This window comes from Plasmodium sp. gorilla clade G2 (genome assembly GCF_900097015.1).
Source record: "Plasmodium sp. gorilla clade G2 genome assembly, contig: PADLG01_00_40, whole genome shotgun sequence".
NCBI lineage: Eukaryota > Apicomplexa > Aconoidasida > Haemosporida > Plasmodiidae > Plasmodium > Plasmodium adleri (nom. inval.).
The window spans coordinates 1-13,514 of NW_021628890.1; the positions used below are offsets into that span (position 1 = coordinate 1).

The 13,514-nt window shown below is 15.7% G+C and overlaps 4 protein-coding genes across 4 annotated transcripts; all 4 read left to right on the forward strand.

Annotated features, from left to right (window-relative positions):
* Positions 1-2,677: 2,677 nt before the first annotated feature.
* PADL01_0028000 (Hypotetical protein) lies at positions 2,678-2,890 on the forward strand (the record flags this gene model as incomplete). The annotated part of the gene is made up of 1 exon (XM_028680519.1): positions 2,678-2,890. One exon carries the CDS (start codon positions 2,678-2,680, stop codon positions 2,888-2,890), a length of 213 nt encoding a protein of 70 aa, XP_028541297.1.
* A 3,792-nt stretch (positions 2,891-6,682) lies between these two features.
* PADL01_0028100 (alpha/beta hydrolase,putative) lies at positions 6,683-8,446 on the forward strand (the record flags this gene model as incomplete). The annotated part of the gene is made up of 1 exon (XM_028680520.1): positions 6,683-8,446. The coding sequence occupies one exon, from the start codon at positions 6,683-6,685 to the stop codon at positions 8,444-8,446; it is 1,764 nt and encodes a 587-aa protein (XP_028541298.1).
* A 1,379-nt stretch (positions 8,447-9,825) lies between these two features.
* On the forward strand, positions 9,826-10,839 carry PADL01_0028200 (Plasmodium exported protein (PHISTa), unknown function; the record flags this gene model as incomplete). Its single annotated transcript, XM_028680521.1, has 2 exons — positions 9,826-9,963; positions 10,108-10,839. 2 exons carry the CDS (start codon positions 9,826-9,828, stop codon positions 10,837-10,839), a joined length of 870 nt encoding a protein of 289 aa, XP_028541299.1.
* Positions 10,840-12,280: 1,441 nt separating this feature from the next.
* PADL01_0028300 (Plasmodium exported protein (PHISTa), unknown function) lies at positions 12,281-13,141 on the forward strand (the record flags this gene model as incomplete). The annotated part of the gene is made up of 2 exons (XM_028680522.1): positions 12,281-12,286; positions 12,446-13,141. 2 exons carry the CDS (start codon positions 12,281-12,283, stop codon positions 13,139-13,141), a joined length of 702 nt encoding a protein of 233 aa, XP_028541300.1.
* Positions 13,142-13,514: the final 373 nt, after the last annotated feature.

The window sequence follows — 13,514 nt, forward strand, 5'->3', positions numbered from 1 at the left end:
AATGATTCTTAAAATTTATTGGCACCAATACGATGTTTTTTTATGATTTGTATTTATATATAATGGATCACAATCATTCTAAAAGGTGAGAAAAAAAAAAATAAAATAAAAATAAACAAGATATAAAATTATATTAATTATAAATTTTGCATTATAAATAAAAATGAAAATGTTGAATAAAAATATTAAAATGTATAATAACAGAAGAGAATATTATATTATACACATTTATATGATTTTCTTTTTCGTATTTCTTACATTATAAATTAAGTATAATGTTCCTAATATAATTGAAATTATAATTATTTTAATATTATAAGATAGCATTTCTAATGTATATGCTATTATATTTATAGATGTTATAATATATATATTTATATGTATAAATTATAAAGGAAAAATCTATTTTTATAATTTATACATATATTATCAATAACATAAAGTTCGCTAACAAATAATTTTCTATGTATATAAACATCTTTATAAAAGAAAAAAAAAAAATATTTATATTTTGTATGATTTAATATATAATAGAAATATATTTTTTTCTGAATTTTTTTTTTTTTTTTTATTTTTATTTTTTATTTCTTTTTTTTTTTTATCGGTATATGAAAGAATAATATAGTTTTACTAATTTTTTATGAATTATTTTATTATTGTAAAATTTATTTGTTTAATATTTTTATTAAATTGATTAATGTTGTTATTATTGTAATGTAAAATATGTGTAATATTATATATATATATATATATATATATATATATATATAGATCTTCATATTACTGAATTGTGATCTATATATATATTTATAAATTAAATACATATAATATAAAAGGTAATGTAAAACCTTAATACATTATAATTAAAACAAAGTGTAGAAATAAAAAATTAATACTTTTAAATCATTTTATTTAAATAAGAAATTAGGTTTTCGTGATATAATTATTTCACATTTTACATATATATATGTGAATTATATATTTTAATATTTAATTGCAAATATACTATACAATGAAGTATTAGAAAATTAAGAAAAGTTGAAATTAAGTATAATATATTATAGTTATAACTGCTAAAATGTAGTTCTTGAGTTATTATTTAATAACATGATATATTTATTATATACTCAAATAATTTTTATAATATATATTTGTATATAATATCTAATAAAAATTTAGAAAATTTTTTTATTTTTAATACATTTAATTATATTTATATATGTTATGTGTTTTATGATGTTTTTTTTGAAATGATATATGTATCCATTTCCAAAATATAGAAATTGTGTGTTCATTTATTTGCTGTTGAAATATTATAATAATTTTGTAAAATTATATAATATGTATAAATATTTATTTTTTAATTATATTTATTATATTTAATTAATATTTTTTTTTTTTTTTTTTTGTTTATAATACACATTTATATGTTTATTTATATATATTAGAAGTGGTTTTATTTTTATTATTTTTTTATTGTTTTTTAGTATTTTTCTTTTTTTTTTTTTTTTTTTTTTTTTTCGTGTTTTTTTTTTTTATTTATTTTATTTTTATTTTTTATTTTTTTTTTTATTTTTTTTATATTTTTTTTATATTTTTTTTTGTTTTTTGTTTTATTTTTTTTTTTTTTATATATATTAAATAAGGTATAAAAAATAATTTATTTAATTTAATTAAAAGAGTATGTAAAAATTATATGAATATTTAAAATAATTGTTAATATTAACATTATGAAGAATATTATAGAATTCACATAAAAATATAATTATCATTATATTTTTAACCTTTTTAATTATATAAATATATTTATAATAATATATTTACACCAACGCAAAATATAGAAGTAATAAATATATATTACAAAAATATAGGATAAATAATTTATGATATATATATATATATATATATATATATATAATTTTTGTTTTTGTGAAACACACATAAAAAATTAAAAGAATAGTATAAGTAGTATCCTTATAAAATGATTTGGGTACTATACAATTTTAATATATTTTAAAAATATATAATATTCTTTTTTGAAATTCTAAAATAATAATACCATTAAAATAAAATATGATTGTGTAGAATATTATTTTTGAAGAAGAAACTATTAAAAATACAATGAATGTTTGTTCCATTAGGTGAATATTTTTAAATTTGTTATCAATTGCAGGAATCTTATTATTAGCGGTAGTAAATATGTGTTAATATATATGAACCTTTTTATCATATCAATTTTTTTTTTGTTTTTTTTTTATATGTATGATGTCCATTAAGCCTTTTATATTAATTATTTTTTCTTCTAAATATAATAATATTTGTCAAAAGTGTGAATAAATGAATACATGAATTTATCATATATATAGAAGAAATTTATCTGAGTTCAAAAATATTCAAAATTCAGGATTAAAAAGTAGCAATGAAAAATATAAATTAAAAAATACCATGGATGAAAAAAATAATAATATTCCTCTTAGTAGAAATTTTTTTTTATAGTGAAGATGATGTAAAATTTTAATAATGTTACAACTAAGGAAAAATGTAATAATATAAATTATAATGATTTTTAAAAAAAAAACTAACTCCGAAAGAGTTATATAATGTATTAAATAATTTAAAAGATCTTTATAATATATGGAACCATGTCTTGAGTGTAGCTAAAGAATGATTTCATGATATGTTAAAAGAATTAGTGCTTTATATAGAATATTATTTACTTACATATGAATATCAATGTTATCATGATTTTTATCAGAACGATAAACATATAAGTGTAAAAATTAAATACAGTACATGGAATATATCAATTTATGATATAGGTGAAAAACTATCATCTACATATATAGAACATACTCATTGTTTTTATAGTGTAGCTAAAGATGGAGTTTAAATTGATGAAATAAAAAACTTTATTTACTCATTTATAAAGCATTATGGTACATTAATAAATGAATTATTTAATGAACATAAGAAAATATTTACCTAAAGGATGAAGAATCTCTAAAGATTAGATATTTAAAATAAAATTACATGAATGTAATTCTGTTGTTTTATGGATATATAATAATAATAATTACATATGTATTAATTTATCATTGTTATAGAACTATTTCTTGTCCTTATTATATATATCTATATTCATATTTAATGTTGTACAATATATATATATATATATATATATATATATGTTCCTTTACAAAATTATATTTTTATATATTTTACACATTAATTTCGCTTGAAATATATATATATTTTTTTTTTTTTTTATTTATATTGTATAAACATATAGACATCTATCAAAACAATCATTTGTATCAATTTATAATAAATGTTATTTCCTTAAAAAAAAACAAATAATAAAAATATATTATGATAATCTACGTGAAAATGAAAAAGAATAAGTGATATTCCACTTTTTGGATTTATATGATATAGATAGTATTTAATAAAATCCTTAAACCTTATGAATACGCAAACATATATATATATATTTCATTTTAGTATAGTATGATATTTTTATAAAATATATATATTATATTTAATAAATATATTTTAAATTTAATTTATAGTGACGCCATATAATAAAAATAGTTGAAGTCTTTACAAAATATTATATATATATATATATATATATATATTTATTTATTTTATTATAAGTTATTCGTATGAAGTCAGATAAAAATGTCCTTATGCGAGTTATATATCAACCTATGCGTGTGTAATTTATTATTTTATTTTACGTTCATTACAAACGATTTGTTTTTAGAAGTATAACTTTATTATTGTAAATTTCATATTGATATGGAACTATATACACATATATACATGTGTACATAAATAAAAATATATAAATATTACTCTAATGTATATTATATTATTCATTTATTATAATTTTTTAATAAATATAAAACAGCAAATATCCCATATATTGATTAATTTACATTCTGAGGTATTAATAAATAAAAAAAATAGAGGAGAAATAAACAACACTTTTTTTTATAACAACCATTTTTAGGAATAATAATAATAATAATAATAATAATATATTAGTAATATTTTAAAAATATCAAAAATAAAATTGTAAAATTTTATATTATTAATAATAAAAAAAAATTATGTGATAATTCATTTTTTTTTTTTTTTTTTTTTTTTTTTTTAATAATATTAAATATATAAATTATTTTACAAAACATTCTATCTTTAATTAAAAATATTATATATATATATATATAATTAAAATATTTTAATATTTATTAAAATTAGTATTATAAATATTATATTAATATATTATAATAAAAAGAAATTATTTCAATTAAATGTTGCACTAAGATGAAAGTATATATTTTATAGAAGGAATATTTTGATTTATCGTATGTTGTTTTATATATTATATTTTTTTTTTTTTTGAATAAAGAATTCATTAATGATGCTTCAAAATACATACGTTTTAAGTTTATTCAAAATTTTTAATTAACATATAAAAATATGTATTTCTAATATATTTTAATTGTTTTTATAATTTTTATGAAATATATATATATATATAATATTATATATAAATATATTGTATTATTATTATTTGATGCATGTACATTGAATTAAATTTAAAATATTAATTTGAATATAATTTTATATGTTTATTATTAAAGGTATATTTATATATATAGCTTAATATATTTATATTAAATTTTATTTTTTATAATTATTGATTTTTTAAATGCTATATATAAAATTAGAATTAGATAAAATTTTTTAATATTATACATATATATTTTTCATATGTTTTTAATAAATATATTCTAATTATATAATTTTGCAAGGTCATCCATCATGTAAAGATTAAAATATATATATATATATATATATATATATAATAATTGAGCTATAACTAATTATTTATTTTTGTTTATTTTTATATTATTATTATTTATTATAATATGTTTTTTTTTGAATATAAGAAATAAAATCGTAATATTTATTATTTACCTAAGAAAAATTATATAATAATTGATCTATATTTTATTGTTATATTATTTATTATATCTAATAATACATTACATATATATATATATATATATATATATATTTTGTTTCGTATATAATTAAAATAAAATATACAACCACAAAATTGTTTTATATTTGTTCGTTCTGTTCGATCTGTATTATATATATTTTATTTATAAAATTCATTTTATTTATAATAAAAAAATATATACAAATTTTACGAACAATGAAATAATTAATTAGTGCATTCTATTTTTATTATATAATATATTATTTTGTATTATTATATTATTATTATATATATTTTGATGTGCTTAATTAATAATATTTCGTTTAAAATAACTTTTTCAATTAAATCAAATAATTGAATTATATAATATGTAATATATAATATTATATATATAATGAAAATGAGTATTTTAATAATATAAAATACAAAAGCCTATGTTGTTACTGTTATATAAAATATGTGAATAAATAAATGAATATATTTTATATATATTTTAAGATTTTATTTTTATTTTATTTTAGTATTATTATTATTATTTTTTTTTCTTACTTTTTTAATTAATTATAGGAATTATCCTTACGCTATTTGATTATATATAATATATATTTATATTTTGATGTATGCGTTTATTTATGTGTATATATTATGCTACATTATATATATTTACATATAACATAAATTAACAGTATTATTTGATATATATTTTAATTAAAATATAAAACATATATAGTTACCTATTTATTGGATATTATAATTTTTTTTTTTTTATATAATTTATTTATATAAAATTATCATTTCGTTATATTATTAAATAAAAGAAAAAAAAAAAAAATACACACATATATATTATATAATATACTTGTGTATTATAACTATATTTGGGTTTGTTTTATTTGCTAATATATATATATATATTTTATTATATAAAATATAATAATAAAATACATATTGAGTTAGAATTTTGCATAAAATTTAAACTATTTTATTGTATAATAAAATAATAATAGTAATGAACTTAATATTTTATAGTGTCTTCTTTTATGAATATATATAAAACATCATAGATTATTTATTGATTTTTTATACATATATTATATTTAATAAATTTACTTTATGTTTCTTTTTATTAAAATGTAAAATATATTTATATTATGATTATATATTTTTATATATATAAGAAATTACTATATTATACATTATAAGAAAAAATAAAGAAAATTTTTATTTTGTACAGGTTTCATTCTTTTTTTTTTTTTTTTTTTTTTGAAATAAATTTTAAACTAATAAATGATTATTATGTAGGCATTATTTTTTTCAACGTATGTTATTCAATTATAGTTTTTTTTTTAAGAATAAGAAATTTAATGGAATAAAGATAAATAAAAATGTCATTATATTTTTGGATAGCATTTTGCATTTTTGTTTGTGTAACATTTTATGAGGTACTTTTTATATTTTAATTTTATATTAAAGAAAATGTATAGAATATAAAAAAATATATATACATACACATAGATATATACATATATGTATTTATTTTATTTTATTTATTTATTGTTTTTTTTTTTTTTTTTTGTAATATAGAATACATTTTTGCACAAAACATATTTATCTTCTATTTTCGGAAATCAGGATATAGAGAACATTTTATTATTAAGAAAAACAAATATGGCGAATATTTTGAATGAAAAATTATATGATTCAAGGAAATATATGCATAAAATATCAAGAGGTGTTTTATATAGTGATGATGTTCATATAGTGGATAATTATAAAGTTTATATAAATAAAGATGAAAAATCAAAAAAGGAAAATAAGATTATTTTAGAGAATAAAGAAAATAATGAAAACATGAATAATATTATTTTTGAAGATGGAAATCCAGAGATAAGCTTTTTTACAAATAGAGAAAATTTTAAAATAGCTAGATATACATGGAAAACCAACGAAGAAAAAACTAAAGCATATGTTTTTGCTTTACATGGAGTTACTACACATTTGAGAAATCAATATTTAAATTTTTATGGTAGACCACAATGGGCTAATAAGAATGAAAAGACAATGAATGAATGTTCTATTAACCAAAGCAATAAGTTGAGGAATAGTAGTTCTCAATCAAATAATAATATATCTAAAGAAAAAAATGAGGACTGTTATATCTCTAAAGATAATATATCAAATAAAAAAAAAAATAATGGGAACAATGTTAAGGAAAATGTGAATTCACAAAATGTTACAAATAAAAAAGATATTACAAAATCAATGGATGATAATGATGTTTTATTATTTACCGAAAGTGATAAAGATAATGATGTTTATAAAAACTTATATTATTGTTCAAAATGTGGTCTTTCAAATTATTGTAATTGTGGCAAAAGAACAATGTCTTATGATAGTAGTTGGATTCAAACATTAAATGATAATGGTTATACCTTTTGTGGTATTGATAATCAATCACATGGATTATCAGAGGCTTCAAGAAATGAAAGATGTTTTGTTGAAGATTTTGAAAATTTCGTCGCTGATGCTGTTCAGGCATTAGAAATATTTGTAAATGAATGGAAAGCGAAAAATGAATTAAGACCTATAATAATTATGGGTACATCTATGGGTGGATGTATAGCTGTAAAAATGTTTGAAAAAATATATGATGAAAAAAAAGAATGGAGAAAATATATTAAAGGTTTAGCACTAATATCTCCTATGATTAGTATAGAAAAACAAACAAGTACATTATTTAATAAAATGTTAATAGGCTTAGGATATATTTTGAAAAAATTTTTTCCTCTTTATAAATTTAAAGTTTTAGGTAAGACTTTAAAATATCCATGGATTAAACTGGATGATGACACAGATCCTTATCATTACCACGAAGAATTAAAGGCTGGTATAGCTTTAGAATGTTTATTTGGTACATATTCATGTATGAAAAGTAAAATTATAAAATATATAGATGAAAGTGATATTGATATTATAGTGTTACAATCAAAATATGATAATATAGTGGATCCGACTGGTACTGTAAATTTTGTAAACAAAATGGTTAATATATATAATAAAAAAGATGAAGAAGGTAATTCAAATATATCAGAAACTTTAAAAAGTGGGTGTGATAAAAATTTGATATCAAAAGAATCAAATAATCTATCTAACCAAACATGTAAATATGAAAAAGATTATGTAATTTTATCAGGAATGGATTTAAAAGATGGGGATATTTTATGGAAAGCATGTGATCATGGACATTATAGAAATTATAAAAGGAAGAAAAATTCTACAAAAAGTGATAAAAAAAATGAAAAGGATAAGAACAATTATAAACATTTGAGTGCACATATATTAAATTATGGATCGCACAAATTATCGTGTGAGCCAGATAATAAAGTAACGTCATCGATATTTATCGATTGGTTCAACAATATATTTAGCTAATATATAAATATATATATATTTATATATATATATGTGTGTCTCTGTTCATATATTTGTTATTTTATTTTATATATTTTTATTATATATTTAATAAAATTAATATTACATTAAATTATGTATACATATAAAATGTTTCATTTATCATATGGAATATTTATAACATAAATTAGATAAAATGATTGTTTTAAATGATCACATAATGTAAATAATATGATGATATATATCAATAAAATATGAATATTAGAATATTAAAAAAAAGAAAAATATCTTTTTAATTTAATTTTATATATACGTTTAATATTATGTATAATATTAATGAATTATAAGAATATACCATAAAAATTATTGAAAGTAATTGATTAATTTTTTGAACAAAATGAACTTCAAATGATTATATATATAATATTTTTGTTTTTCAATAGGTAATAAATATGAGGTTTTATTTTTTTTTTTAATCAAAAGTAAAAATAAAATTAGATTATACTTGATAGTTTATGTTAAATATGATATTGCAATGGAATATATATATATATATTTGAATAATTTTGTATAATTACTATTTTGTTTATTAAGGTCTCTTATATATTATTATATATAAATATTTGATAAAAAAAAATATGGTATACTAATAATAGTAAAAATTAATGTTAATAATAAAAATAATAAAAGGAAAATATTAAGATATTATATTCTTTTATTATTATAATAATGTTATTGTGAATATTTTTTAATTATAATATATATGTGTTCTGATATATATTATATAATATTTCATAATACAAAATAATTAAGAAATATTTAAAATATTTTGTTTTTATAATAAAATGTAAGTATATATCTTAAGATTATAAATATATAGATTCGATTGATTAAAAAAAAAAAACCAGAAACATAAAATATTAAAATATAAATATATTTATAATAAAGCATATTAAAAAATATGCATGCAAATATTATTTTGTATTTCTGTCATATTTTATATCAAATTAAAATGAATGTTGTTATAATAATATAGAAATAATACATTTTAAGAACATTTTATATTAACTAAAATATAATTATTTAAATTTTATAAGAATTATAAAACATTGATTAATGGAATTATTTAAAATTTATATTTTTATTTAAATTTATATAAAGAAAATAGTATGTTTTTTTATTAAATTAATTATTTTATTCGTTTATTTATTTCATATATTTCATTAGATTATAAAAAAAATTATAAATACTAATAAATATATAATTATAAGATACCTTACTTTTTAATGCAATTATTTTTATTTATCTTAATATATGAATGAATATATATTATTATTTGTCATAAATTCATTCTTTATATAATAAAAAAAAAAAAAAAAAAAAAAAATTAAGTTCTTAATATGGCGAGTAAAAAAGTTTTTCCTTTTTATCCCATTTATTCGTTTGATGAGAACCAAAAAAGAAAATTACATTATATCTCTTTTAAATTACTTTTCTTAAGTTTATATATAATTGGATTTTATTATGTTTTTTTAAATGTAAGTTGATGATATAATTTTTGTCTATCATTATTTATTTGTTTTATAAATATTGATTACTATAACATACCTATTATATTATACGTACATATATTATATAATTTTTTTTTTTTTTTTTTTTTTTTTTTTTTTTTGTTTATGTAGAATTCTTTAGAAAATAGCAGTTTAGAAATAGCTAAAAATTTTAATGTATATGTGCGCAATTTAGTTGAGGCAGAAAGAAATAATAAGCGTTCAAAAAGAAAACAAAATTCAAAACTTAAAAAAGAAGATGTGAGTAAAACAAAATCCAATGAAAATAATAATCAAAGTGATGAACAAAAAGTAGAGGAAAATAAATATATTACTAATAATGATGATGAGAATACTAAAGTGGAAAATAAAAGTAATATTTCAATAAGTAATATAAATTATAATGATATTTCAAAGAGGTTGTCAGAAAAGGAATTATTTGAAATGCTAAATTCATTTGAAGAATGTCCATCAAATGAAGATCTTAGATATATCTGGTCTCACACAATGGGTGTTGCAAAAGAAGTTTTGGATAATCAATTCAAAGAGTCAAAGGCATCAATACAAAAATATTTAGATAATGATATTTTCAAAAGAACTGATTCATTTGGTAATAAAGTTTTTGTATATGAAGAAATATGGAAGGAATATGTTTGGAGATTTTCTCGAGACGTAGGAATTGAAGAAGTAGATTACACTAATGAATTTTTTAGATTAATTAAAGATGAACATACATATGATGATATATTAAAATTTATATATTCATTCTTAGAAAATTTTAACACTATAATAAATGAGTTACATAAAAAACATCATAAGGATCTCTTAGAAACTGTTGCCAAACACGTGAATAAGAAAAAATAATTTTTATAAAAATTAAAAGAAATATATTATTATCTTTATAATACATTAATAAGAAATGCTTTTTAAATCTATTAAATACTTAAGAATAATTATTTATTGTATACATATATATATGTGTAGAATTCTAATTGATTTTGAGAATATAAAAAATTATATATATAATATATATATCATTCTTCATATTTATTCTCGAATAGAATTTATTAAATATATATATTTGAGTTTTAAGAAAAAATTATTATATTAAACATATAAATGATAAAATATATAAATTTTTTTAGCGTATATTAGAAATGTGAGCTTTCTTATGTATATATATATATATATATATATATACTTAATTGTTTATGTTTGTATTAATATTATAATAATTACAATGTAGTTATTATAAAGTGTTTTCTAATAATATAGTATATATAATATTTTGTGTAATTAACAAACTTTTTAACATTTGTATATAAAAAAATAACAATTTTTGTAAGCTAAGAAATAAATATAAATGAAATATGGAACTATAATATGATAAATACTTTAAATAATAATATATATATATATATGTTTTTTTTAATAATATTAACATACACATTCAACAATATTAATATAAAATGGATCATATTGTTTACATTTATATATATATATATATATATATATATATATATATATATATATTTTCTTTTTGTTGAAAGTAAAAGTTTAAATGTCATACTTATTTTAAGAATTATTAATATATAATAAATAATATAGTTCTTTTTTTTCATTTTTAATGTAATATATATAATAAATATAATACATATATACAATAGAATTGATGTTATATTTATCATTATTATTTTATTTTAATTAATTTTTTTTTTTATTATTATTTATTTATCTATATTTTTTATTTTATTTTATTTTTTAATATTATTATTTTATTTTATTTTTTTTTTTTTATATTATTATTTTTTTTTTAATTTTTAAATAATATATAAGAAAATAATTTGCTTGATTTAATTAATTTATTATATAGATGTTTTTTGAAGTTTAAAATAATTATTATTTTTTATGTTAATATTTTAAAGAGTGTTATAATATTTTGAAAGTAAAAAGGTTTATCATTATATTTATAACTTTTTTAAGTATATGTTTATAATAATATCTTTTCATTAACATAAGATATAGAAATAATAAATATATATCATATTATTAATCTATATAATAATTTATTATATATATATATTTATATATTATTGTGAAGTACACATAATATATTAAAAAGTAGAATAGTTTAAGTAGCATTCACAATAAAACATTTTACGTATCTTACAATTTTACTATATTTTTAAAATATATAATATTTTTTTATATATATATATATTATATTAATAATAATAATATATTAGGATGAAATATCATTGTGCATAATATTATACTGAAGAAACAAATATTAAAAACACAAGGAATGTTTGTTCCATTAGACAAAAATTTTTAAATTTGTTATCAATTACTGGAATTTTATTATTAGTAGTAGTACTAAACGTAAGTTAATAAATGTGAAACTTTAATAATATCAATATATATATATATATATATATTTATCTTTTTATATCAATTATTTTTTCTACAGAATATAATAATATGTGAGAAAGGTGAAACAATAGATGGAGGAGTTTATCATATATATAGAAGAAATTTATCTGAGTTAAAAACTGAAATGAATACAGGATTTAGAAGTAGCAGTTTAAAGAATAAAGGATTAAGAAATAGAAGTGAAAAGAATCTGTTAAGAAATAACATAGATGAAAAAAATAATAATATTTCTCTTAGTTCACAATGTAATAATATAAATTATAATGATTTATCAAAACAATTAACACTGGAGGACTTACATAATGTATTAGATAAATTAAAAGAACGTCCATCTGATAAAGATCTTTATAACATATGGAATCATGCTTTGGGTATATCGAAAGAAGGATTTCATGATATGATAAGAGAATTAGCTCTTTATATAGAAGATTATTTACTTACATATGAATATCAAACTTATCATCATTTTGGGGATAGAATAGTAAGTGTATATAGTAAATACCGTACATGGAGAAAATCAATGAATGAAATTGGACTTGCTCTATCATCTACAGATAGGGACCATACACTTAAGTTTTTTAGTTTAATTGAAGATGGAGCATCACTTGATGAAATGAAAGAATTTATTTATTTATTTATAAAGTATTATGATACATTAAAAAATGATTTATTTAAAGAACATAAGAATATATTTACAGAAAGGATGAATAATCCCAAAAGATTAACTATTTAGAATAAAAATTTATATGAATATCTATTATGTAGTTTTATGGGAAAATATATATATAATATAATTTTACTATATTAGATAAAAATTTTAATGTAAGGGGTATATTTATTACATTACTTATATCAGTTATTATATTATGGAATATATATATATATAATAGCAGAAATATAAAATATATTATAATATATAATAATATTTATAATTATCCAAAATCATTTTCGAAATTTAAAAGTTATGATTTATTAGTATCCATTAGATATATTACTTTATAAAATGGATGGATCCGATATTTATTGCACATATTGTTAAAAATTATTTTTTTCTATAATAAATAAATAAATATATATATATATATATATATTTCTATCACAATACT